The 26,573-nt window shown below is 42.3% G+C and overlaps 2 protein-coding genes and 1 long non-coding RNA gene across 3 annotated transcripts; 1 reads left to right on the top strand and 2 right to left on the bottom strand.

The window, feature by feature from the left end:
- The first annotated feature begins 451 nt into the window (after positions 1 to 451).
- LOC308411640 lies at positions 452 to 20,778 on the top strand. Its single transcript, XR_013974428.1, has 3 exons — positions 452 to 573; positions 8,614 to 8,773; positions 20,444 to 20,778. It is a non-coding gene; the product is annotated as an uncharacterized lncRNA (long non-coding RNA).
- Positions 12,788 to 18,503, bottom strand: cbx2 (chromobox homolog 2 (Drosophila Pc class)). The gene is made up of 5 exons (XM_080906118.1): positions 18,414 to 18,503; positions 18,276 to 18,319; positions 16,467 to 16,532; positions 16,233 to 16,302; positions 12,788 to 16,146 (listed from the first exon to the last, which is right to left on the bottom strand). Exons 1-5 carry the CDS (start codon positions 18,483 to 18,485, stop codon positions 14,818 to 14,820), a joined length of 1,581 nt encoding a protein of 526 aa, XP_080762244.1. The 5' UTR covers positions 18,486 to 18,503; the 3' UTR covers positions 12,788 to 14,817.
- Positions 19,629 to 26,573, bottom strand: LOC308411639 (ectonucleotide pyrophosphatase/phosphodiesterase family member 7-like; the record flags this gene model as incomplete). Its single annotated transcript, XM_080905607.1, has 6 exons — positions 19,629 to 19,831; positions 20,173 to 20,305; positions 22,202 to 22,436; positions 24,757 to 25,386; positions 25,760 to 25,905; positions 26,339 to 26,573. 6 exons carry the CDS (start codon positions 26,571 to 26,573, stop codon positions 19,774 to 19,776), a joined length of 1,437 nt encoding a protein of 478 aa, XP_080761733.1. The 3' UTR covers positions 19,629 to 19,773.

The raw sequence follows: 26,573 nt of genomic DNA, 5'->3' as shown, positions 1-26,573 counted from the left end.
AATCCTCAGGTGCAAAGGAAGTGGCCACAGCATGGACAGAACCAAGCACGGGTATGGCACTTTAAGCTCAGATTTTAGATTTTGTAATTTGATTACTGCGGTGTTGCTCCGAGCGTGTGATTTTTATCTATTTAATTTCTTATCTGAGGTTTGACAGCATTCAATATCATCAAGCTAAAGTTGAAGCAATGCATAATATTCACTCTCTCACTTGTACCATCATGACATAAATGCGATGTAAATATTAGGAGTGCAACGATACTCGTATCATATTGAACCGTTTGATACAGTGCTTTCGGTTCGGTACGCATATGTATCGAACAATACAAAATTTTTAATTTATTTTATCAACTTTCCTTCTGACGATGCTGTCTGTGTTGAGCGCTCAGTGGATCTGCGCTCGACAGTGCAGCCTAGGCTGAATAGTCGAACACAGATTCACTGAGCGCAGGGCAAGCTAGCGAGACAGAAGCTAAGCTCTGGTTGCAACATGACAAGTTGAACCTCCCCCACCCTCATTCAGATCTGGTGTTTGGAACTATTTTGGTTTTCATGTGACGTATGACCCTGAAGGTAAGCGAGTCATGGACTAAAGTAAAACAGTATGTTGGATGTGCCAGGCAATGCTCAATTACATGGGTGGGAGCTAGTGTGTTAGCGCAGTTAGCTTGTTAACGTGTTGACGCCGTCCAGCCCCACGCACGGGGCGATCAGGGGTAGCTCGTTAACGGAGATTTGCCGTGTTGTGGCGTTAACGTCATTTCAACAAGATTAACCTGAAAGCACTAGTGGGAACACAACGAATATGACTGCACATTTACGCCGACATCATCCTAGTGCAAAGACAAGTGGAAGCAGACAAAAACAACAAGCACGCATGCTACAAACTTTACCCGAGTCATTTAGACAGCCGTTAGCACAGGATTCTCCTTATGGGGACCTGATATGTTTAATATGCTGCTGAGAATATAGCCCAGAAGAAGCGCATAGTATAGCTTTTATTTTGGAAAGAGACATTTCTCTGTAATAAACTCTCTTTTCCAAAGATGAGTGATTTCTCCATCAGATAGATTTATTATTTTATCCCTTTGTTGTTTCAGCAACACGGAAATTTAAAAACTGTACTTTTGAGTTAAAATATATATTTATAATTTTAATAAATGACAAATTAAAAAGGCATGAACATTTTTTTTGTATCGAAAAAATATCGAACCGTGACACCAAAGTATCGAACCGAACCGTGAATTTTGTGTATTGTTGCAACCCTAGTAAATATATAAATACACAACTTTTTTTTTTAAAGTGCAGTGTTTGAATTAAACCCAACATCTAAGACTGAAAAACAGAGTTAATGCAGAGTGCCAAAAGTTGCAGTTCCTCTTGTGGCCACTTGAGGCTGGCTCCAAAAACAATTTCTTCCCCATAGACTGCTACATTATAATGGCGAAATAAACATGCCTGTTGTTTTTAGCCTTACTGGGTAGTTTTCTTCTTCATAACTTTTTATAATGGCTGATTTTTTGTTTTCTATAGCAGCGGTCCCCAACCCCCAGGCCATGGACCGGTACCGGTCCGTGAGTCGTTTGGTACCGGGCCGCGAGAGTTGGGGCTTGAGTGTGAAAGTCATGGTCTTCAGGGTTTTTATCATTAACTCGGTTTCCCTGGGTCTTTTCCCGTGTTGTAGTTGTGTGCTTTACCATAGCGACCAGAGAGCATCAAGGGGTAGAGAGGAGGATGTTACTCTCAATGTTGTTGGCACATTTCAGGAGGACGCTGCTAATAAAGTTACATAATTACACAGTGAATTTGCGTTTATTATTATATTTACAAAATACCACAGTTTTTGTCTTGGTTGTGTCATTTTAATTTGTTGTATTTATCCGCGACGCCTTAAAGGCCGGTCTGTGAAAATATTGTCTGACATTAAACCGGTCCGTGGCGCAAAAAAATATAGCTTATTCAGTGTTGCTGTTTTGTTTGGGTGTCCTGACGCAGGAAGTTGTAGCTGATTTGTGTCTACTTGGTCTCACCTGGACTAATTGGAGTTGCTGAGTAGTACGACTTGGCTGTGTGATACAGATAATATTCTATACACTAATTAAACCACCAACTGTTTTTCATTGGTGAGAGTCAAGGCAAAAATCCTGAAAACAATGGTAGTAAGAAAGAAACAGAGTGTTGTATATTATAGACTTTTGGAAGGTCAGATATTATTATGAGTTCATTATAAAGAATTCTTTAAAAAGCCACCAAAGATTGAATAATGAGAATAAAGCTGAAAGCTTCCAGTCTTGTTGTATTTGTTTTGTAACTGGAATCGCGTCTTTATGTGTTTATCCTTGGTCAGAGGTTTTGGTTCAGGACTTTCCACAGTACTTCAGGATCTTGGCAGCCATGCGGGCACTGCAACCGTGATGTGTGCTTTGGGGATTTGGGTCGAAGTGTAGCAATCCAGCGATCTGGATTGTGTGGCTTTTCTCTCTTTTCAGTAGGTGTTGAACTCTGCATGGACACACCGAGTGTTCAAAGATGTTCGGCTCAGTTATACGGGAATTTGCAATGCTCGGTTTGAGGGATATTGTGAAGCGTCACTGCAGGTAAACAGTCTGTGTGCTGGCAGAAACAGATACAAGCAGATTGTGCAAAGGTCTGCCAGGAGTGCCGCTCTGCCGGGATGCATGTTGTGCGAGGAAATGAAGTTTGTGAAAGTCTTTTCTAAACTTTGGCTTAGCTGCTGAGACTGGAGTAGCAGTTGTGGTGTTTCCCTGTGGGTATAAGCGAGTACTCAGTGTGGCAACCTCCCGGTTAAATAAACTGCAAATAACTTGTATTTTCTCGAAAAAGAGAAGAAGATAAAAGAAGAATAAAAACTTGAGTTTGCAGATATTACGATTTTATCAAATGGTGGAACATAAACCTCCACAGAACCTACAGATTTACTTCTGTTTCAGTTCATTACATAATCAACAGAACCTGAAGTTCAGCATTAAAGGTTATTGGGAGCGAAAGCCCTCCAGCACCAGAGACTGAGACCGAGCCAACCGTGGCGTCTCCATCCTCATGATGGAGCACCGCCAATAGCACGCCTGTGGGTTTCTGATATGATTGCATTCTGTCAAGGTGCTGCACAGGCATGTCACATAAATACTCAACATTTCATGGGCATGATGACTTGAGGCGTGAGCTCAGATATTTTAGCAAATGTGTCAGCTGGTAAATATACACATGGTGTGCATGGCACTTAATCATACGGAAAACCTCACTGACAAGTATCTCATCACGGTACATAAATTTAGTTTGAAAGGCATTTTAAGTTTTTGTTTTGTTGAAATACTTCCAGCGAGCAACTCCTCCTATAACCACAAATTGTCATTTTTGCATTTCTGCTCGTGGACAAATGAACAAACATGCTGTAACCTGCTAATTTGGGAGAAAACGCAACATGTCCTCGTACTCCAGCGACAGGAGATTGCCAGTTAGTTCTGTAACAACATGGATTCAAATATAATATCCAGTGTTGGAAGAAGCATCATCTGGACTTTGACTCGGGAGATTGGTGCTCCTCCTACATGCAGGATTAAGCAACGGGCGCAGGTGTACTGTTGAGAAAACGGGGTCTATTTTACCCAAAATATGACAACAAATAGGCAGCAATGCAAATAAGCTATTTTAAGAACTAAACGGGCTCATTAAAAAGGTCAGCAACTTGGAGCGCTGCTTCACAAACCAAGACCCAGGTCAGAAACAAACCAACCAACAAATGAGAGAGAAGACAAAGGGACACGGAGAGTAAGTAAACTCAGTGCTCAGTCCTAAACCCCCATGCTTTCACAGCAGATGGTTTGGTCCACTTGTTAGGTCTGTGAACTCTAACCAGCTCTGCTGTCAGCCTTTTGTTCAGCTACAGGAAAGACTGTAGCAGCAGATGGGCACCTCAAGAGAAAGACAAAACATCATTAATGCAACTTAGAAAAAGCATTGACAAACACAGGAAACCAAACATGCCTGCCCTCATTTACAGTGCAATAAAATGTGCTGAAACACACTAACCAAACACAACAAACCCTTCCAGGGGGGACTGTCCTGTGCACGTCCAGTGACAGCAGTAGAAAGGAGTTCAAACGGGATAGAAAGGAGTGCGATTTTGTTTGGTGTACAGTGCACGGACATGACCAAATTGTTATTTTGATTCTTCACAGCTGAATCATTTTATAGTTTTTCAGTTGGTCTTTGGATAAACTCGGGTATCAAAACTTTTTCTCACGACTCTCACCCCATAATTTACATCCTCTTACTCACTTTAATACGTTGTAAAGTGAAGATGATACAGTATCGTTCTTGAACCGTTGCCAGCGTGAGGTACCTTTGTTTGCATACTATTTGGCCTCAGTCATCAGGTCTCTCCCCTGCATATTTTGTGGGTAAAGGGTGCTGCTGTTGTCCAAATGGAGAGAGGGAGAGTAAGGGAAGAAGAGAGCTTATGAAAGACAGCAGCATGGGCAGTAGGCGGCATAGAATGGAAGATTTAAGATTTATCACCGAGCCACGGAGTGGAAAGAAGTGCTGCAAGTCTGGAGAGTGGGTTTCCACTTCAGCCTAATTCAGTGTGAAGTGTTTAAGACACACGAGTTTGGTTTGAGGAGATAAATGGGAAAGCCAGGCTACTTTCCGAGGCCGACACCTCTCTGTATTTCAGCTCCATAATTAACTCTCTCAGTAAGTTTTCGCCACAATTCACTGCAGGTTGGCGATTTCGTGTTTGAAGCGCGTTCTTCGATTGAGGTCCACATTTGTTTGACGTGACAGACAGTGTGAAGCTGCTCTGAAAGGTATTTCAGAGGATATGTGCCATCTGGTGGTACAGATGTGTGCAGATGTTTCCCACAGCTGCAATGAAAGTGCAAGTCGATGGATCCGGAGTGCAGTTTGTCTCTGCTATGGCTCGAGATTAAAAAGCATGAGTGCACAGCATGCTAACAAGGACTAATATTAGCAGATGGTGAGCTCTTAAGACTAACGCTGGAGACTTTATGTGAGGAATGATTGATGCGTTCTTAACACTTCCCAGTTTTTAAATTATGTGTGTGTCTGTGAAGACGGGTCCTTCTCACAAACGTGACCTAAATGACATGTTTGATGACTCGGCCCTCACACTCTGAGCCCATTGGCTCTCTTAATGGCCGTTTTATTACCTTAGCGTGTTAACCTGAAGCGCCACTTGCCGCCTAAGAAGGAACCGAGGAGCTGCATGAAAATGATTACACCGCAATTATATCAGCCACTTTGTGCGACTCCTCAATGCCCAGCTGTCTGCCGCCTGCTGCCAAGAAATGGATTAGTTTCACTGCTCCTCTAATAAGACTGTTAAACCAGCAGCATGAGCTCGAATAAATGGATGAAAGCTACAGATAGAGGGATGGAAATAGATGAATATTGTCAGGCTGCAGCCAGTCGTAGCTGGAAAACCTGGCCGATGCAAAGAGGGGATTCTCATTATCTCCAGGAACAGTGAACACCCAGCTGGCTCTTCCTACAATCAACACCTGTCAAAGGTTCTCACGCAGGACACGACAGCGTCAAACAGAGAGAGTTTTGTATACCCGGAGGGCACGAGTACAATCCCGGCAGTAATAAAACTCGGGCAGACCGTGTTGGTCCTGTAAACGTAATCTGCAAAGTGTTAATTACAACCTGGCGCCTCTGTGAAGCTGGAAGTCAGCTGAGTCGTCAGCGGCGTCCCGATCTCCTTCCTAAACAACACAGCTCGAGCCGTGGCGACAGACCTTGGAAATGAGATTTTCTCTCTGTTGGGGTTCCTGTTTGAATGGGCTGCTTTAAACAAATTAAGAGTCAGTCAGATGCTGTGTTTGCGTGACCCCCCTTCATCCTCGGGGGTTAGGGTTGGGGTGGGGGTAGCAGGGCGGGGCACAGCCAGAGCGCCCGCGTTGTTTGCTGTCATTCATGTGGAGGGCCGAGGGTTTGTGTGTTTACCGCACGCAAGCGCTCCTCGCAAGTGCCACTCAATGGAAATGCTGCTCAGGGTCCATTGCATGCCACAAAGCCAGGAGACGCCACGGCTGTGAAGCTGCATGGATTAATCGATTAGCGAGAAGTCGGCCTGCTGGAAATTTGAGCTCTTGCTCTGCACTTTTTTAAAAGTAATTCCAGCTTCTCCATGTGGAATCAATCAAAAGGATTTGTTCATATGTAATAATAAAACGGAACCTGTCTTTTCCCTGATTGGTTGAGGGTTTATGGGTAAATCTGTAAATTTATTAATCTCTGCTCGTTATGCTCACTCTGGTTTTCTGGAAACTCTTCCTCTGCCAGCGTCTCCCACTGTAGCCCCAGAGGACAGGGCTCAGTCAATGAGCGCCGCTCTCAGATTTTGTTATTTTGTTATTGTGTAATGGTTTCCAAAGGTTGATGGATGGCTCCTCTACAGGTCTCCCTTGAGGAGCAAACCCCTCTATCTAGACATTAATCTACTGCTGTGAGACAGACACGCTTGTTTAGCTAGCACAAAGCCCAGTAAGCTGTTGTCTCTGAGAAAAACCTGGCCGTCTCCAGAGCCACTGGAGGCAGCGAGGGCTGGAGCCAGAGTAATGACCTGTGAAATTCACCGATAGAGTTGTCGTGTTGCACGCAGGTCCGCCGGCACCGGGCCTTGTTCACAGCCCACTGCTGGTATCAGTGCTCCTCTCCTGATGCCGCTCAGCCAAAAGGACTTAAAACCAAAATGCAGACTTTGTGAAACTCTTAAAAAAAACAACTTTTGAGCTTTGTTTTCCTCTAACGAGTCGACGATAAACTGCCACTGAAATCGGCCGGTAACGAGCTGCTCCTTGGCGAGTTTTGTTCTAAATTATTTGGTTAAACTCAATATCTGAGACTAATTTCCACTGTGCTGTATCATAACAGCGCTCTCAAATATTTACTCGGCTTTGCCCTGTGAAACGGTCAATATTACCTCTCCCTCTCAATCAGATTAGGATGTGAAGCTTAAAGTTGAGGAGGGGAGCCTTTGACGGCAGTAATGAAAGTAGTTGTGTCTTCCCGAGAGCAGATTAAAGAAAGATCAGAAGGGCAAACTTCCCGCTGGCCTCTTATGTCTGGTTGATACAGTTTGACTTAGTTACCCCAGTTTCACAGCGGAGGGAGATTTCCTCCTTATTCTTGCCCCGTGGGTGTTAAAGAAACCGCTCTCTGGGAGGAGAACAGGCTTATATGTCAAAAACCGCTTGGGTACATAAACGCCTCTTCCTCTTCATCATCCTGCCTCCTTTATTCTCAGTTACTTTTTAATAATGCTTTACCAAATTGTGTTATAACTTTATGGCTGCATGCATGACGCACGTAAATTGATTTGAGACCAGGAATCGTCAGCTAAGCTCGTAGCAGTTGAAGGCTGTAAGGTGGAGCTTTGCAGAAAAGATAAATGTCAACTTAATCGCGTTTTGATAACAGGTTTGATTTTGGAAAATGAAACATGCCGTGGCTTATCATGTCAATGAGACGCACACGGGGATAAATGCGTGCTTGTTCTTGTTCTGTACTTTTGCACAGTTGTGGTTATTCATCTCCATGAGATGAAGAGCGCACGATAAAAAGAAAAGTTCTAGATGAATTTGACTCGTTCGTTGTTGCTACTTTTTCATTTTCATTTTCTGTTTATCGCAATAATGTTTGTCCTCAATAATCAGTCAGAAATGAAATGTTGGGAAAGTTATAGTCTAAGTTTATATTATACATATTGGTACGTTAACAGTTGCTGAGTTACTTTATGTTATTGATATTTGGCTTCTTGTTCTCAAGGTGATGGACAGTCCAGAGTATCCAGGTTTGGATGAGCAGTCACAGACACTGAAACTGTGCAACCTGTTTGCATAAATAAATATTTTTAGTTTTAAAAATGAAACCAATAAGTGTGTGATATTAAAGGTTTCTTTCGCAGTGATGAACCAGGCACATATTCTTCATGTCTAAGGTGAATATAGCTCTCAGTCTGGTTTCTATTCTACTGTTATTGGGTTTATTCAGAAAGTTAAAGTTGATCTCGTGTCAGAACTTAATCCCAGTCCACAAAATCTTAACAAAATGGATTAAATAAAAAGAAAAAAGCATATAACCTGTGAGTTTCCTTGTATCGGGAGTATGATACATCCCTGGGTGTGCCTCAGGGCTCATGTTTAGGACTTTTTATCTTCATCCCTCCCTGGTGACGAAGCACAGAGGTGGACTCGGTTGCTGCTTTACGTTAACGTTGCTGGAGTCTGCTGGGCTGCATACAATACGTGTTGTCTTTGGAAAAATGTTTCCCTTTGACCTCCCGAAGCATTTAAGCATCAAGAAGCAGAACATTTTAAAAGCCAGATTTCCCAACTGACTTTCTAACCCAGTAGATTTATCTTAAATTCCCTTTTTAAAAAAATCAATTAATGCATTTAATTTTAGATTTGCTGCTTTTTTTTAATGCTTTAACATGGCTCGACATTACTTTCTCACATTTTTACAGGTAGCCGAGGTTCAGTTTTAAAAGTGTTTACAGAGCCAGGATGACATCAGATACCATGACTAATCAATAGGAATCCTCTCCGCCTGCTTGCCCTTCAGGTGTCCGTGAATTCGGAGGCGAGGAGGTGGAGTTCATCTGGCGTAATAAAAGTAAGCTGGGAGGAAAATGTGACAGATGTGGAGGCATGTGCCAACGAGAAAAGCGAGAGTGGGACTGTCAGACATGTCGACTCCGGCGTGGTGATGGATGAAGAGTGAGGTAAGACAAATGACATCGTCTGTCTGAGGCTGTGTTGTCATAGTGGAGGATTGCCGCTTGTCTTAACCTCTCAATATCAGAGAGCAAACTGAAGTTTGTTTACACTGCTCCAGTGGAGTGATTTAGAATGAGGGGCGAAGGAGACTTGGGTGTAGGTATGCTCGCTGGAGGGTTGGATCGGGTTTCTAAACATTCCCTTTGAAATCGAATAGCAACCATCCGAGGCATTTTAAACCCAACCAACCACGTTTGGCTGAAATCCTCAAGGAAGAGAGGAGCCTAAAAACAAATACAAACAGAAAATTAAGTATCAATCCCAATAATGGCCTGAATGCAGCGATGAAGCAGAAATTCTTGGTTTAAGGCCAGTATGGAGTCATCCTTTAAGAAATAAGATTTTATAAGTGTCACATCTGCATATAGATGTTTTTTATTTCTCATTCTATTAATTTATTTAGATTTTATTGCCCTCAAAATGAAGTCAAATCTTTTCTGCCACCAAGGTGAGCAAAGGTGAGTAAAATAAAAACCCGTAGGATCCCAGTAGTTTTTTTTTTTTTTCCTGCATTCTTTGTATTGACTTTATAAAAACTTTCAACAGTGCATCATGGAAAAAGCTCATTTCTATCTTTTAAACAGAGGCCGGGGTTAAGAAGAGAAGCTGATTGATTTACAGCCTCTTGTGTTGCTAAAACAATAAGACGTCCTGAGGAAGAAGAACACAAAACATCCCTGGAGATGAACTTGCTGAACACTCTTCAAAACAACTGGGTTTGGGGTGTGTGTGTGTGTGTTATTGTGATGGAAGACGGATTAGAGTCTGGCTTATTTTGCCAGGAGTCAGGTGTGGGGTGGGCGAGGGCCGTCGTGGATCGGAGTAGGTACATCGGTGCCGGGGGCGAGGCGAGGGCTCAGGCTCGCTTCCAAACCCTGCCTGAAGTCACTGCGGGGCTGGGCTGTTTGGTGTGCGAGTCTGTGTGAGCGCACGCGTGCGTGTTGAGTTGGGGGCGTGGGGTGGGGATTACACTGTCACACTGTTCACACTGTTTATGCATACCAGGCCACTGTGAGTGCCTCTTTGTCGCATAAGTGTTTACTTGAATTTATTTTGGGAGAATTCCACATGACTGGGACGGGGATCTCTATAAATTATGGAATAGAGCGCTTTGTGTAATGATAACTTCTGTCAGTTAGTCAGGCTGTGTGACAGTGTTTTTAAGAGCGTGTAAATACAGGGGTGGTGAAAGAGGGAGAGGGGCGTCTGTGTGTTGAAAGGTGCTGCAGACTTTCCTCTTCATTTAGTCTCCTCAGCAGAACAATAGCAGTGCTTTAAAGTGAGCTTCTTATACCACGTCACAACATATTTTACTGCAGAGTTACTCATTTACTGTAATTGGATATAATTACATTTTACCCCGTCGAACACTTAGATTTCACATTTTAGTTGAGAATATACCGTTACGCTCATCCGCCACATTCGTTTTTTACACAGGAAAAAAGGTTGAAAGTCGGTCACGATTAATTGTGATTAAAAGCGCGCTCACTGGTACGTCTCGTTAATACTGGGTTGGGCCTTAATTCTTCATGGCGTACACCGAACAAGGTGTTGGAGCCGTTCCTCGAGATTTTGGTCATGATGGCGCGTGAGTCTCCCGTCCCACTACGTCCCAAAGGTGCTCAACTGGACTGGATCTGGTGACTGTGGAGCCCGTCGAGGAGCCAGTTTGGACGATCTGAGCTTTGTGGCGGGATGTTGTCCCGCAGGAAGCAGCCAGGCAACATTTATCCAATCGTTCATTGTGTAAGTTTGGTGACACCGCGTGAATCATATCCTCAGTTTCCTGTTCCTTACTCAGATGGTGCCACGTGATTGGCTGATTACGTTCGTGTTAACGAGAGTGTACGTTTTAGATCAAAGTATACGATTGTGCTAATCCCGCTACATTCAGTTTGGGTAAATTTAAGAGTTAGTCACAAGTAATTCCTGAAGTTTAGTAAAGCACACGTTGCTTTCAGTGCAATTGCTTGGTGGAGTTTATGCAAGAAGCCAGTTTAAAGCTCATGGGTGAAATAAACAGAAGTTTGATTTAAAAGAAAAAATAATGAAAAGGGACTCTCTGCAAAGGAGACTGATCCCAGAGGCTGGTTACTCCTTTAATTCTTTAGTACATCTTATCAGAAAGACTATGATGTCATTGATGCATCACTGCATGAGGGAAAAAATGGGTTGCAATAAATTTAGAGATGATTTTAAACAGCTGAAATGGGAGTTAAACCATCCAGCAGCGCTGGATTGTACTGAGCTTTGCAGACATTTTTGTTCTGCCTTTCAGGGGGTACTTGGCTGAAAAGAAACGTCAAAGGAGGCACTGTAACAGACGGCTGAAGTCAGAAATAAAGGGGGCCTCTAAAAAAATTCAACAGTCCAACCTTCTTTTTATTTCCCCTTCCTTTATAGTAGTGGATTAGCGCAGCGTGTTTACAGTACGGGTCAGTTTAGCCAGGATCGTAGTGTATACATATAAAATCGGAATCTCCATCCTAAATTTAATAACAAACATCTCTGTACTGGGCTATGCCCTGTTTCAGTTGGGTCTGTGCCAGGACGGCTACTGTAGCTCGCTCCCTTCCATTACCTGACACAGAGGGGCTGCAACACCCGCCCATAAAGGTAGTAGCTCCTCCCACTGCAAGAAATAACCATTATGTACTAAATTAACTCATAGCAGTGCTTACCCTGTTCTTATATCCTGATCCTATGTAGGATAATTGCTGTAAGACGAGCCAAGCTGATTTAAAACAGCTTAAAATCAACATAACATCCAGACATCTCCCAAATCTCCCCCTCTCCTTCATACCACTCATGGCACTTTCCCCCAGGAACCTGACTATAAAAGGAGTCCAGCGGGTCTGGACTGGTTTGGCTCTTGCTGGGTCCAAACCAATGGACAACCGAGTGCAGTCAAGGAGAGGTGAGGAAAAACAAGGTCATCAAATCTGTTAACCCATATTTAAATCAAACGTTCATGGCAACAATACACAAACTGTGTGTTCAGAGGTTACGGACTCTCCGATGGGTCTTTGGTCTAGAGCTCGACTGTTGCCTGTCACAGGTTTGTGGGTTAGAGATGCAAAAGATTTGTGGACGGCCAAGCAACACGCGTCCTCGATGCCAACACAGACCTGACACAATCCCATGGACGTGAGCGTCTGCGACTGAATTACGGAAAGTAAAGTGAACACACGGTCTTATCAAGAGTACGTACAGTATGTTATCCACGTCATCAGATGAAGTTGCCGTGGAAACAGAAATCGGGCTTTATTTCTCTTGGCAAGCACGTGAAATTAGTTAGTGCAGTCATAGATAAGAACAAAATAAAAGTCTGTGTTGCCAGAATACTTTCACCGGGGGCCTGATTTTTAAAGAGAATGTCATTTCTGATTTTATGATTAACTTTATAAAGATTTTACTTTGGATGTATTAAGGTAACTGTATTCAAGTGTAAGCGTCTAAACCAACAAACACGTTACAATTATTGCTAATTAAGACATTGATGAACTCTCAGGTGCATGCACCTTCAAATGCAACAGCACCATCTAGTGGTCGTTATAATAGTTGTGCACGGGACTTGTGTTGGGCTCCTGCAGTGGAGATTTGCAGACTCACATGTGCTTTTTTTAAAAATTGTTATAAACTCTGAATGTCTCCTCAGCACCAAGAGAAAGTGATAGAAAACTTAAAATGCATAGAATTGTTTCTTTTTCTGGCTTCTTTCACTGAATTTTTAATTTAGGGCAACACCTAATAAGTCCTCTAACATTAACCTGAGGATTTCACTTTGGTTGCATGGCAAGAAGACAAGAAAATGGTAGCAAAATAGCAGTATTATTAATTCTAATGTTGGGATTTGTCTGAAACTGCAATGTTAAATTTATATAAATATAAAGCAAAGCGGCCAACGCCACGAAATGTCTCGACTTCTCCGATAAATTAAAGAAAACCCCGAGCCAGACTGAAGAGTTGTACCTTTTTATTAGTCACTCTGACAACTGGTACAATACAAAGATTGATGACACTGTGCTATCCCCAAAAGGCTTTTAATTTGAAATAAATAGTAAGGAAAACATTCAATGGAGACGGTTAGTAATCTAAAAAAAAGCAACATGTATATGAAAAGTTCCTTTATCAATAAAACAAGTAAATATAAAAACATAAGAAGTCATATTAACACCTTGCATTACCCCGTAGTCTATCACACGGTGCTGATGACACCAGATATCACACACAGTCTGTGGTGCATTGCTTTACATTGTATACAGTGTGCTGCAGCCACATGAAGAAGACCCTAAACCCACAAATGTACCTATTACACATGCAACAAAAGGTGATGCTGAGTGCAGTCTACTTCTGTAAACTGCACCTACACCACTCGTATGGTTCCAATTAGGCCACAAATATTTTTTCTCTTTACATTTGTAACAGGTCATCCAGCAGGGCTTTTCTTTTCCCTTCCAGTTTCACAAGAATACAGACGAGGAAACAGAAACGGTGTAGTCTCCAGTGGATGCTCAGGAGAACTCCTTTATTGAACAACCTGAAATTCTAGCTATCTTTGGGGTAATGCCTTTGTGTTTAGTCTGAGAGAAAGAAAGGCACAGTCTGCAGAGCAGGATTAGACACAGGAGTTCAGACGAAGTGCTTTGTTGCTGAACTCCTCTCGAGGGAGCAGAAAGTAGCGCACACTGTTGCGGTTTCTTTTCCGTTACATCAGACAGACCCTTTTTTTTTCCTCTCCCTCCGGGAGGCCGAGCCTGCAGCTCCTGAACCCATGCACGAGGGGTGAAATGAGAAGACCACAGCTGCAAGTAACAGGAAAAAACGAAAAAGAAAAAAAAAGCCCTTTCAGTACTAGGCACCGGTTTTGAATCACCAGTACACGCTTGATAAAACCTGCTGTTTTGCGGTCATCTGTCGTTAAGCTGTCCATGCCTGACCTTTTCCGGTGTGTCTGAAAGGCTCGAGTCCTCACGCCCACGGCCCGCGATCTTTGCAACAAGAGCACTTTCCTCCAAAATTTCCAGTCACAGAAGACGCAAGTTGCTGGTGAATATCTCGTGGAAGCGGTGCAAAGGAAGAAGAGCGAACCTCAGCCGGGGCCGAGTCTTATCTGAGCGTCGGAGGGGAAACGGAGATACTGTATCTGACTGTGCATGCTTCAGCCCATTTGGAAAACTGCGCTGATAAACCGGCTACATTGTGGAATGAAGCTTCTCTTTGAGGTGATAATGGTGCGCACAGTCAGTTCAGATGTGGTGTTTTCTTTTTTTAGTACACAGAAATGAAGCTGTTGCTGGTACTAACACAAGATTAAACAGCATCAAAGTCCAATACATTGAGACCTATATAAAAATATATATAAACACAATGATGATATACCCTGGAGGGATTTTTTTCCCCAAAGAAATGAACAAACGAGAGGTAGCTAATTTCAGAAATGTTACAAAAATAAACCCTATCGACTCAACGCTAAGATTTAAACTGGCTGAGCTATCGAACGACATGGATTCACAACATTAAGAGATTATTCAAACCTAAATGAGCTATCCATAAAAGAAGCTAAACCTCCTGCTCACACCTGCCTTTCATAATTTCTTCATAAAGACATTCCTTCTATCTGCTGTTATATAACAAAGCAGAGGATACCTCAAACAGAAACACACACACAAGATCAATGTGGATAAATGTGTGAGCGCTAATGTTTTGCACCGATTCAGCTGCCCGTGGGGGAGCGTTGCTATTTTAGCTCAAAGCTAAATGTGATTTTGATGAAAAGGTTTTATCAGGTTTGATTTTTGTTTTTTTTACACGAACAAATAAATAATTACTATCAATAAATGATTTTTTTAATACCACAGTCTATCGTTGACTACAAAAAGATAAAGAACAAATTGACCCACTCATTCATTCATTCATTCATTCACTCACTCCCTGGAGTGTTTCTTCAGTTTTCTCAGAACTTGAATCCACTCAGTTTGCAGTCAACTCAACAGTTGCGAATGCTGAAGAAGCCCACGCTGGTCGGCGACTCCTTGACCGTGACGGTAACCAGATTAGCTGTAACATCCGTTACGAACACGTGTTCGATCAGGCTTCGCGTAGGCTTCCAGTCCTGGCTCTGGACCGCGACCTGTCCGGCGTAGGAAGAATCCTGGTCCGAGTCGGAGCTGCTCTCCTCCTCTCCCGTGCTCATCTCGTTCATTTTGGCTTTTTTGCCGTCTTTGGAGGCCGACCTGTCCTGCTGGCTCTGGGCCTCTGTGGGGGATTTATGCACGCCACTCCTCTCCAGCCTTCCTTGGACTCTGGAGGCCTGGATGTCATTGACCTCTCTGACCTTGTCTGTGCCGGGCTGTGTTTTTCTGGCCTGCAGTCTTCCGGGGGTCGCGGGACTCTTTGGGGGTTTACACTCTTGATTTTGTGTCACAGGTTTCCGTGCTGGGTTTGCAGCATTTCTGGGGCCTGACACTGGTGCCGTGCCGTTTCCAGGAGCATCACTGCTTTGCACCAGTTTGTTCTGCAGGTTGAGGGGCTGAAGGCCCTGATTGGAGGAGACATTAGATGGCAAGGACGCCGCCGTTTTAGCACCGGGTATCCGCTGCGCTGTCGTCACAGGGGCCGGTTTCTTTTGTCCATTAGGGGAGCTTAGTGTATGCTGAGTGGTTCCTTGAATGGGGTGTTTGGATGTATTCAGATTCAGCGCTGCTACGCCTTTTGATTTACTAGGAGCTGCTTTTAAATCCAGGCTTGTCCCGCTGCTCATACCGGAGACGGGAAGTTTACTCTCGGTGACATTTCTGCTTTGGCTGGACTTGTTCAGCGGAAGAGAGGAAGGCTGGATCGACGGCCTGCCAGATCCCACGGAGCTCAAGGAGTTTTTAACAGCACCGACCTGGGCGAGGGAGCTTCTGTTCGGACCACCCACCGTATCCCTGGCCGAGCCCCGGTGGAAACCCATGAAGGTAAAGCTGGCCGGGTGAACCGGCTTCTTGATTGCTCCTGGAATATCCGTATCTTTGGCAGTCTTGCGCGGGCCCTTGTTCTGCTGGAACTCCTTCACTTCGGAGGGCAGAGGTTTCCTACTCCGTTTCTTGGGAGGCTCCTGTTTCGCCATGACTATCTGCGCCTTCTTCTGAGGGACAGGATTCAGCTCTCTCGTTCTCACGCTTGGGCTGACTTGTTTAACTTGGCCGCCGTCGTCATCGTCGTCATCATCCGAGGACGACGAGGAAGAGGAGCACGAAGACGAGGAATCGGACGAGGATGACGACGAGCCAGACGAGGAGCTGCTCGACTTTGGAGCTTCAGGCATATTTTCCTATGTTTTTAATAAGAAGGGAATGTTAGATACTCTGTTTGGGACTAAATCCTGCAAAAAAAAATCATCTTTTGAATCAAACTTACAAGGATTTTCCGAGGCCGTCCTCTGGGCCTCTTCCCTCTTTTACGCAGCAGAAGCTCCTTTTCCTGCTCTCTGTAATACATCAGCAAACATGAAACAAGGAGTCATAATTATTAAACATATTTCATATTAATGTTGTGTGTTTTAAATGCCAACAGAGTTACGACTGCAACAACTACAGCATCGCGTAGCACAGCAAACTTTAAAGTGCGGTACATCTTAACGTAGACACTTACTTCTTGTTGAATGCAGCCAGCAGTCTCGGGTCGAGGATATTTTCTTGGGGCTCCCAGCTGTTGTGTCTGAAGTGAGCAGACATGGCGAAACATTAACACACATTTTAGTGTTAATCCAAATCAAAAACTAAAGGTACTCCACAGTTTGAGGAGTGCTTCCAGATTTAGAAAATGACTTTTCAACAGAGTCCATTCATTGAGCAACACAGGGCTCTGTTGTTCTAGCAGCCATAAACTGAGCACAGGCAGTCCCTCACTTTATTTAAAGACGTCTCAGGTGAGCTCGAAAAAGGACGAGAACAGAAATCTAATACTCGGGAGATTAAAACAACACTACAGCTAGTGACAGCTTGGCTTTATAGAGACAAACAGACCCGTGTAACCACAAAGTCATAAAACACTAATTAGTAAACAATATCTTAATATGTAGAGTGAAGACCCGTCTGTCCCTGCACTCGTGGTTTGAGAATGATTTAAACAGCTACAAAAACGGTTTATTAAACAGTAATAAGGACTGAGTGGATGACAGATATGTAATCCATAAGGGTAAAAGTTAAAAATCTGATCGATTCTATACATCACACCATACGTGAGGCATCAATCAAACTGCTGACTTTAGGTACTACACCGAATCAGTTTTTTACACTTCCTTTGTTTCCTCAACAAGCACAGTTGTGTTTGTTGAGGAAGGAAGTAAGCGCATTACTTTGGGTCACGGAGGTTACCAACATGAGTGGGACGTTGTAAAAATACAGAATGAAGATTTTCTTTTTCTTTTTTTCCATCAACACAAATAACTTTGTTTTGCAGAGCTTTGTTGGTGGTGCCTGCACACGATGTCAAAGGCTGGCTGTTGCACTGCCGAGTTATTGAATTCACTTCTTGTTTGTTTTTCAATCTTATATCTGAAACTTAAGTTTGAGCGTCCGTTAGCTTGATTCCTGAGTGTGGCTGCATCAGTGGCCCCATTCAGTGACTAATAATTTGATAGTGAGCATAAATTGAGGAGAAAATAACTAAATGGGCTAAGTGCAGAAACAAACTGAAAACAGGCCTTTTCAATGACCACTCGCTTTATCAGGAGCTGGTGAATGGCCCATTCTGATCTGCAGTCACCAGTGAAATAATCAACCCCCACCCTTTCGTTGCACACACACACACACACACACACACACACACACACACACACACACACACACACACACAAAGGATGTGGTTCTAACAGAAAGCCATGGAGCTGGCAGGCAACAGTGTGCATTGATGGTGGATTACAGCAACAATGTGAAGTGAACAGAGGGCAAGTGACAAGAAATGAAGGCGTAGTGGAGATTTACAGGCACAAACATGCACGTATAACACACACTTCGAGTGGAACAGCACAGAGAAATACTTATATATATACATTTAAATAAATATCAAGTAACCATCGTGAATTTCGGATGTCCCAGTCCGAGTCAAAGACAAAAAAAAGATAAAACTTAAAAACGATGAATAAAATCAGCCAAACGTCATAACTAAAATGAATAAGTTGATGTATGAAAAGCTGAATTAGCCCTAAAGTGTTTTCTTTGGCTATCCGATAACTTCCAAAACGTAAATATCGAACAAAAGGAAGCAAATGTGTATTGTGTAAAACCCTCAGGTGGAAATAACGGAGTTTCATTTTACTGCTGTTAAAATTTGGATTCTTGTGCTTTTATTTATTTTTTTAAAAATAAAAAATAAAAGTTTGGGTTTAGCTAAAAGCAACAAGCGACACGCTGTTGTTGTTTTCATTGTTTCGGCCGGAGCAGCACCACTTGTACTTACTTGGATGACCATCCCCTCCACTTGACGAGAAACTCCAACTTTCCCTGAAAGAAAACCCCCAAAAGAGAAACAGACCGTTTGTAAAATAGGAGAAAAATACGTGGATAAAATCTAACACAGCGGTTTCACAGCGCTGACCTTTCTCATTCGTTTGTTTAAGATGCATTCCGCATCAAAAACCTGCTCTCCCACGGCGCTCAGTTCCTCCATGTCTGCCTTCGCCCTTGCATAAGAATCCTTTATCAAAAGAACAGCGCGGCGCCCGCACGGCGGAATTACGCTGGGACCAAACCGGATGCTCAAGGGCCCGCCTTCAAAATAAAAGAACGCCCGAGTGCCAAAATTCAGCCAGAGGGCTAATTTTAATTTGTTATCCCGCAAGAAATTTTTTAAAGCATCTAGGCTTATATAACGACACAAACTGCGCTTAACATGAATGCAAAAATATCAAGAAAAAAACAATTAAAAACTTATACAGTCAGAATATATAATATTTGATGTCAGGTCTCTCTTGGAAATGAGATTTTTTTTTTTTACCTGGATAAATAAAGGACTAATAAAAAATAAAATGCACTCAAAAATTGATTTCATAATAGAATAGTTTATTCCGTTAATTTTATGCACAAGATTTATTTTAACATGCTTTACGCAAAAAACAAACTCAAGCAAGTAAACCAGTTAAATAACCAGTTCACGTAGTACAAGTTTAAAGGGCAGCATGTTGATTAAAGTATTGTATTTAAATAAGTTCCATACAAGTCTTAAATGTTATGCTAAAAAGAAAAAAAATGAGGACTCAGCTAATGAGAACTAAACGGTTCTGGCGTACAAGTCAAAATATATATTTGAACTTTTGATATATAGACAATATAAAAAACCCAGAGGGTTTACATTTATGTTGAAAGTTACAACCGGAAGTGTTGAGCACCCGCGTTTAACTTGACATTTTTATCCGAGGAGAGGCGGCAACTGATGAGTATGTAGTTCCTCAAAATATGTCACTTGGCAGCCACCGTAGACGTGTATTCACTTCTTTAAATGAAAGTAGAGACGCGATGGCCTTAATATGATGATCGCTACTTTGTTCTCAGCACCTTTTATCTTAATTTAATTGCTCACAGCCTCACCCCAACACCTCGTTTTGCTTTATGGCTTTTATGTTTATTTAGTACATAAAAGTAATATAACGTTACGGTAATGGTCTCAGATGTTTATATTCCAGTGTCCCAACACAGCACTGCTTATGGATGTTTATTCCCATTTAATTACAGCAGAGTTGAAAAAGACCTAAATGTTCTTCATTCATGCATAAACCAGGGCATCTCCAGTTAAACTTGTTCTGATCCTTCTCTTGTCACTTTGTATTATTTGAAAATAGCTTAAATAATAATTTACACTCTGCTCTTTGGGTTCTAATGCAATTTGCCATGAAAGAGAATCATGCAGAGGGTCCGTCCACAGGGAGCTGCTTTTAAATCTCTCTTCATTATTGTGATGTTCAAAATGGAGTTTGATGTGCGTCTTCGTTTTCCGGAAGATCTCTCAAACTTCCTGATCTGAAACACAAAGTAAAGAAATTTTACTTGGCTCCGACAGTCTCGGTCGTTCTGTCGTTGGGCAAGACACTTCACCCGTTGCTTACTGGTGGTGGTCAGAGGGCCCGGTGGCGCCAGTGTCCGGCAGCCTTGCCTCTGTCAGTGCGCCCCAGGGCGGCTGTGGCTACAATATAGCTGCCATCACCAGTGTGTGAATGTGTGTGTGAATGGGTGGATGACTGGATGTAAAGCGCTTTGGGGTCCTTAGGGACTAGTAAAGCGCTAAACAAATACAGGCCATTTACCATATAGATTTTTATTTGTCTTGGATGTATAACAGTTTTGAATGAATAAGTCATTACCTCTTTGTCTTGCGTTTCTGCTTGAGTAGTCGTTGGACCACTGCTGCTGCAAACACTATGACAAGAAATCCAGCTACCGCAGCCAGTCCAGTGAAGGCGTTTTTCATGTACTTCCTGTGTGAACTACTTTCAGCTGAAAGAAGAAAGAAAAACAAAAAATTCACACATTGAAGATTAAATTTTTTATGAAGCCTTTTGCTTTAATATTTCTGTACTGACATAAAAAAAATGTTAGTGTTATTTAATTGTATCGATTTTTATTTGCTTTCAGAGCTCAAAGACGACCCGGTCATGGAGCTTGGAAAAGAAAGCGCCTGGACTTCTTTAAGTTTCTTCTTCGGTCATAAGACCATATGCTGAAGAGACCCAGGTATTTAAGCCCTAGTGGGAGCTGTCTCTTATGGAGGGTCATTGACCCACTATTGATTATGTGCCTCATCACATGGTGTGAAAAACGGTGTGGGCCAATATCCTTAGATTTGTTCTATAACAGTTTGAGCAACAGAAGTACTTGGGTAGAATTAAGAAAGGATCATTGTTTGGGGTAAATTGACAGTATACTGTTATGTTAACCACATATTATAACTTTCGTATTTGTGTTTATATCTGCATGTCTTGCTAGCGTGATTTGTCTGACTGTGTCTTGTTTTCTTGCTAGTTCAGTGATGACTTTGTGCTTTACAAATGTGAGAGTTAAATATGGCTCTGTTATATATTTCATAAAAGCCAGCAGGCAAAGGTGTCTAAGAAGAGATCGGTGCATATTAATGGCTGTCCAGCATAACAGTTATCTGTGTGGTGACCAGTCTAGGGGTGTGGCTAAAGGGGGAGGGGACTGCAGTGGTAAGGACTGAAGAAAGTGTTTGTCAGGGAACAACAGTGTCGTCCTGCTCAATCCATTATTGTAAATATAAAGTTACATATACAAGTTGTTGAAATGTAGGCCAAGTTTTAACAGGTCTGAGGTTTATTTTTATAAAAATGTCTGAGTTTTCATAGACAGTCTGACAAGTTTTGGGTCGGCCCAAGTGGTGGGAAAAATCCTATTATGTCAAACAAGTAATATTGTTATTTATTTTTAATATTAACCTAATTTTTAATAGAAAGAACAATAATAAAAATTGAATAAAAGAAATGGCACAGAGTGCATCCTGACCTGATGACTTCATTATTACATCACACGTCAAAGTAAGCGAGCCAATCAGCTTTTAGTGTTTGCGACCACTGAAAAAAATATGTGATCATATCGATAACATTTAGTATCTTACCTTAGTTTGATGATACCAGATAGTAGACACACCAACATGTGAATAATTGAAGAATTATTATTATTATTTAGATCAGAGGTGGGTTGTACTAACTAAATAATATCTGGTTTTGATATAAGCATTTCTTCGCCTTGTTACATCAGCGAGATGATACATGTTTGAGATTCACTTTGACTTAACACATCAATGAGTCATCAGTGAGTTGTTCTGGCTGACATATTCATTTATTACTATGTAGTGTATGCTGACTCACTCCCACATTTACCATTTTTCCAGTCAGATGCTCAATAAAACACCAAATGTGTATTAAATCAACAAATTAACCAGTTAATTCTTTCCTTCTGTTTTGAGAGCCAAATCAAAGGATACATTTGTAACCTGTATTAATGTTTTAGTATTTATCAGTAACCATTGGGTCTTGGGCTGAAGATATCAAATGACTGAAAAGCACAAAAGCAGTAGTAAGGTGCCCATTTCTGCTGTTTTTATGAAGATTAGATGATTTTTGTGAACTTTTCTACTTTTCTTTACTTTCATATATGAGCTCTTTAGACTTCATTGGAGGAAAAAAATGTTTCCAACCTCGCCTCGAGAACACCAGATGTAATTTGTAGTTGTAACCTATAGCAACCCTACATCTGATTTGGACACAACTAAAGTCAGAAATGATGGATGATCGGCCCAGTAATGAAGGAGCAGGTGTTGGAGCGACACACTTTCAGTGCCACGGGGAGAGACTCATTAGTCTGATATAAACTCACCTCGAGCAGCAGTGCTAGTAACCAGCATGTGTTTGGTAGCGTCGAGATGGCCGTCATTGACCTCTGGCTCGATGCCCAGGATGTGACACATCAAGGGGTAGATGTTCACTGTCTCAAAGGGCCCCACCTTTAGGTTTTTGTGAAACGCTGGACCCACTGCCCTGAAGAAAGGCTTCATGTCCATCGCTTGGTTGTCATAGCCATGCTCTCCCTTGTTGAATTGAACTGGGAAATACTGCAAGGACAGGATGGATAACATAACTCTCTTGACCCAGTTTGATAGATTCAATTAGAATCTAACTTTCAAAAGGTAGTCAAATAAAATAAAACCTCAACAGACGTCCACATCTTGGTCTACTCTCAGTCAGTCAGCAGAGGGAGGTATTGACCAAGCCAAAGCGGATTGTCTACATTGTGCAATGAAAGCCCTTTCACCCTTTGTGACTGCTGCCAGCCAGTGATAATGCCTAAATGAGACCGTTAATCCAACTCGAAAATGTTCATTTTCATGAAATACTTTAAAGATTTAAAATGGTTTCATAATTAAATGTTATATATAGTAGTTTTCCAACACATTTCCAGAATTCAGAATACACAGTTGTCTCTGTGTTATGTAACCATCTCGACATTTTTTTCCTTCTCTTAGATCAAACTAAAATGAGTATATAAAAAAAATGGAGGGAACGAAGAGCCAAATTTCCAGTCCCAACATACAGACCTGGGATTTAACACATTTTGTCACTGGATTAAAAGAAAAAATCTATTTTCCTCTTTTTTCAGGGTTTTTAGGACATTCCAGAATTTTAAAATTTCCTCTTTTAAATTAAGTTGTGATTTAATGGTTCTCAGTACTGATGGACACATTTGCTTGCAAAGTTGCTGCACAGCAGAGTGACTGAGTGAGTGTAGAGCCAAATGAAAATGCTAATTTTGAATTTTGAGGCATGAATAGCTTCATGAAGCATTTGAGAGCGTACTGCATGTCATCAGCAAGGCCTGGATTATCCTGAGGACGTGCAAATGCACTTGATTAAAATTGTAATGTACTAAGATTAGAATTTAACTCCTTGCGTCTGGCTGAAAAGAGCCCAGTTTAAGTATTTTCAATGAGCAGAATTTAAGTAATTTAATTATTTCTGTAGTCAAGAAATGAGGAAATTTGTAGAAAAAAGCCCAGATGGCATGTACAGATAATTAATCTGGCTCTTTATCGCTATAGAAGTGCTTGTCATTTAGAATCCTTATGACCACCTACGTAGGTCATAATCACATAAATTGCCTGGTTGTTAATAAGTTACAACAAGAAGTGCGAATGTTTGCCGAAGCTGCACTTTGCAGTTTATTATGTTGCATGAGAACAAATGTCAGCTCTCTATGTTGAGGGTGAATGAAAGGAAGAAGAACTGGTAAGACTTTATCGATTCAGATTCCGTTATCGATATCATTTATCGATTTTAATTGCGTCTCATTAGCTTTGCTTTGATAGCGTAGCAGTTATAGCAAAGACATTTTGTGCAAATTAATTTTGTGCTGTTGGAGAAACTTCCCCCTTTTTGTTGTGACCGCTGTGGGGGTCATTACTCAAAAGTAATTATTACATATATACATTTTTCTTAAAAGTAAGGACGTTACTTAAGTCCTCCAAGGAGACAGTAATTCATTATCCTACTCGTTAGATTACTTTCACGTTACTCTGTAAAATAGCTGAAACACACGTTCATAATCACATTTCATAATTTAAACCTACAGGCTGCTGTAAAACTATAAAACTAGCTAGAATTGCTACCACACTTTTTGTGGTTGTAAACTTTCTGGAGTCACTGGAATCCTATGAAATGACCATATTGTTGCAGCTTTCTAAAGGCCATTGCTTCTCATGCTTAGATAAATAAGTAGGAGTTTATTCGTTCTAGTTTGGTTGTGTTTGCTTTTATTAATATGCATGCTTACTGTTGTAAAGCAGCATGCTGTAACGCCAACCTTGATGATTTCTTGACTCTGAGCAAGTGGTTTTAACGTCTTGACATCCCCGAGGTCACCAGCGACCTATCTAGGGTTAGGGTTCAGTTTTGCTTTAGCCCCATGTTAAACAAATTATTTCTCATATATTTAGGCATTGCATTTTTTTCTGTTTGGTGACCGAAACATGCAGTAATTCTGTACAAAGGGTTAATGTTAACCAAACTGCTCATTTTAACCTCAGCTCTGATCCTCATACCTTTGACTCGGGGGATGTTCACAGTCTCTGAAGCTAACCATCAAAGTGCAAAAGACTAAGGTCTAAACACAATCAAAACTATCATCTCCTGGCTGATAAACCTATAACTTTACCCTCCACTTCTCCAACTTGTGGACTTTCGAGCTTGTTATCTCTCTGAGGGAAATATTGCTGCGTACAGTTGTACCACACAGCAGCTGCTGAAAAAAATGGCACTATGTGATGCCCTGGCATGAGTAAATGTTAGATTTGGCACGTATGATTGCTGCTGAAGATCTTGTCTGACAGCTTGTCAGGTGAGAGTGTGAAAAACACAATTGAGCATCCGTCAACGTACCCCGTTGATTACGTATCCAGGGTCGGCCCATAAAATGATGGGGAGGATGCGATCGTTTTTAGTAAAGCGAAGGTGCTCTGGCACGTCCTCCTTCTTGTACACGTGGAGATGTGGATGAGCCCCTTTTAAGGCATTGTACACCGCCTCCAGCCTGCCTGGCTTGGGCGACAGCATCCCGGAAGGTCCGTAGTCCACCAAGTGGAAGGACAGGTCCCCGAATGAAAAGCCTGGGATCTTTGACAGGGTGATTTCCTCCACCAGACCATTACGATACACGGTGGACATGCCGTGGTCTGACGTGATGATGATGTTAAGGCGGTGAGTCAGCCCGTGTCGCTCAGCTGATTGCCGAATATAGCCCACTGTTCGGTCCACTTGTTTCACCATCTCTCTACGTTCATTCGAGTCCGGACCGTATCTGTGGCCTGCACCGTCAGGCTCGCCAAAGTAGAAGGAAACAAAGTCCACGTTCTTGTCTCTGAACCAGCTCATCACTTTATCTGTGTTTTCTCGCCAAGCGGTCTCGTTCTTGTAGTTGTAAAGCTGCGGCTCCACTTCCCTCGGCTTAGCAAACTGTCCCTGGTAACTGGAAGCTGTGCCAGGAAAGTGAAGAGAGCCAGCTTTTAGGCCCTGGAAGGTTAGAAAAAAACAAGGCCGCATTAACATAAACATGACATATGCACTTGACACGCTGACAAGTATGTGAAAGCTACATCTGTTCATACTGTGGGTCAACACGCTAGGAAAGCACATCAGTAATAGCCGGATTTTGATTAATTTTCTTAAACCTACAGCTTAACCTTTGAAGCAAACTTAGAGCAGCTGTCATTTGCATGCCGTTAACATCTACGCCTGCAGAATTATTTGCAGTCTAACTGCGGTGATCTTCCTGAAATCATTCAGCGAGCCTTCAGAGGTGTTTTGTCAAGAGAAATGGTTTCTATTTCTGTAAACAGCAAAACAGTCTCTCACAGTGATGAGATGGAAATTGTGCTGCGCAGACCTGTCTCTGTGCTGTGATCCAGATAGGCAGAGTGCCATTGTCCCACCACTGATTCACAAACTGACTCTGATAGTAAGACTTCTTCTCTCCGGTGGTTGTGTTGAAAAACATGTTGTGGATTACCCCGTGATTCTCGATGTAGCGGCCTGCAGAAGAGAATCACTGTCAGTCGGCTTGCTCTCATTATTCATAGCGTGACACATTCACATTAAAAATTCTATCAACTTAACGGGCTGAGTGGCATGATGCTTTTGGACAAGGTCTTACGACCAACTTCGGAGATTAGAGGAATTTAATTTCAAGGAAGTTAAATTTCTTTTAGCAGGCGCTGATGATTCGAGAGTCAGAATACAAAATTAAAAAAAAGGAGCAGAGAATTCTTCCCTCAGTCATCCAAGCATAATCATCTTACTCAGCTATAAAAGCCGTTGGACCCTGGGACATTCAATTACAACTAATTCCTTTTTCCTGTGGCTTTTTCAATACTTGCAAAGTAAACTCAGAGCAGTTACTACTCTGTCATGATATGCAGATCCCCTGCCAAGTAGAAGCGCTGCTGTAGAAAATGAAACTCTTTACCTGTCAAGAGGGTGAAGTGTGTCGGACTGGTGATGGTGAGGTACGGAGGGGTGACATACAGGGCTTTGACGCCGTCCTCGGCCATTTGGTCGAGGTTCGGCGTGTCCACGTCGCGGTCGTAATCCCACCGGAAACCATCGAATGAGATCAGCAGCACCTTCTGTCTCTCGTTGTTTACCGGCGCTCCGAGGACCGATGAGGCCCAGAGGACGCAGAGACTCGCGGTCCACAGCAT

Source organism: Rhamphochromis sp. 'chilingali' (assembly GCF_963969265.1).
Source record: "Rhamphochromis sp. 'chilingali' genome assembly, chromosome: 15".
Lineage (NCBI taxonomy): Eukaryota > Metazoa > Chordata > Actinopteri > Cichliformes > Cichlidae > Rhamphochromis > Rhamphochromis sp. 'chilingali'.
The sequence above is the reverse complement of the archived record's forward strand: the minus strand, read 5'-3'. Positions and strand labels throughout refer to the sequence as shown.

What these genes read in the sequence shown, in the direction of transcription:
- cbx2 (XM_080906118.1), bottom strand. Translation starts at nt 18,485, where the DNA reads ATGGAGGAACTGAGCGCCGTGGGAGAGCAGGTTTTTGATGCGGAATGC. An exon ending in TAAACAAACGAATGAGAAAG is followed by an intron (nt 18,320 to 18,413) that starts GTCAGCGCTGTG and finishes GTTTTCTTTCAG; the next exon opens with GGAAAGTTGGAGTTTCTCGT. An exon ending in GACGGCCTCGGAAAATCCTT is followed by an intron (nt 16,147 to 16,232) that starts GTAAGTTTGATT and finishes TTAAAAACATAG; the next exon opens with GAAAATATGCCTGAAGCTCC.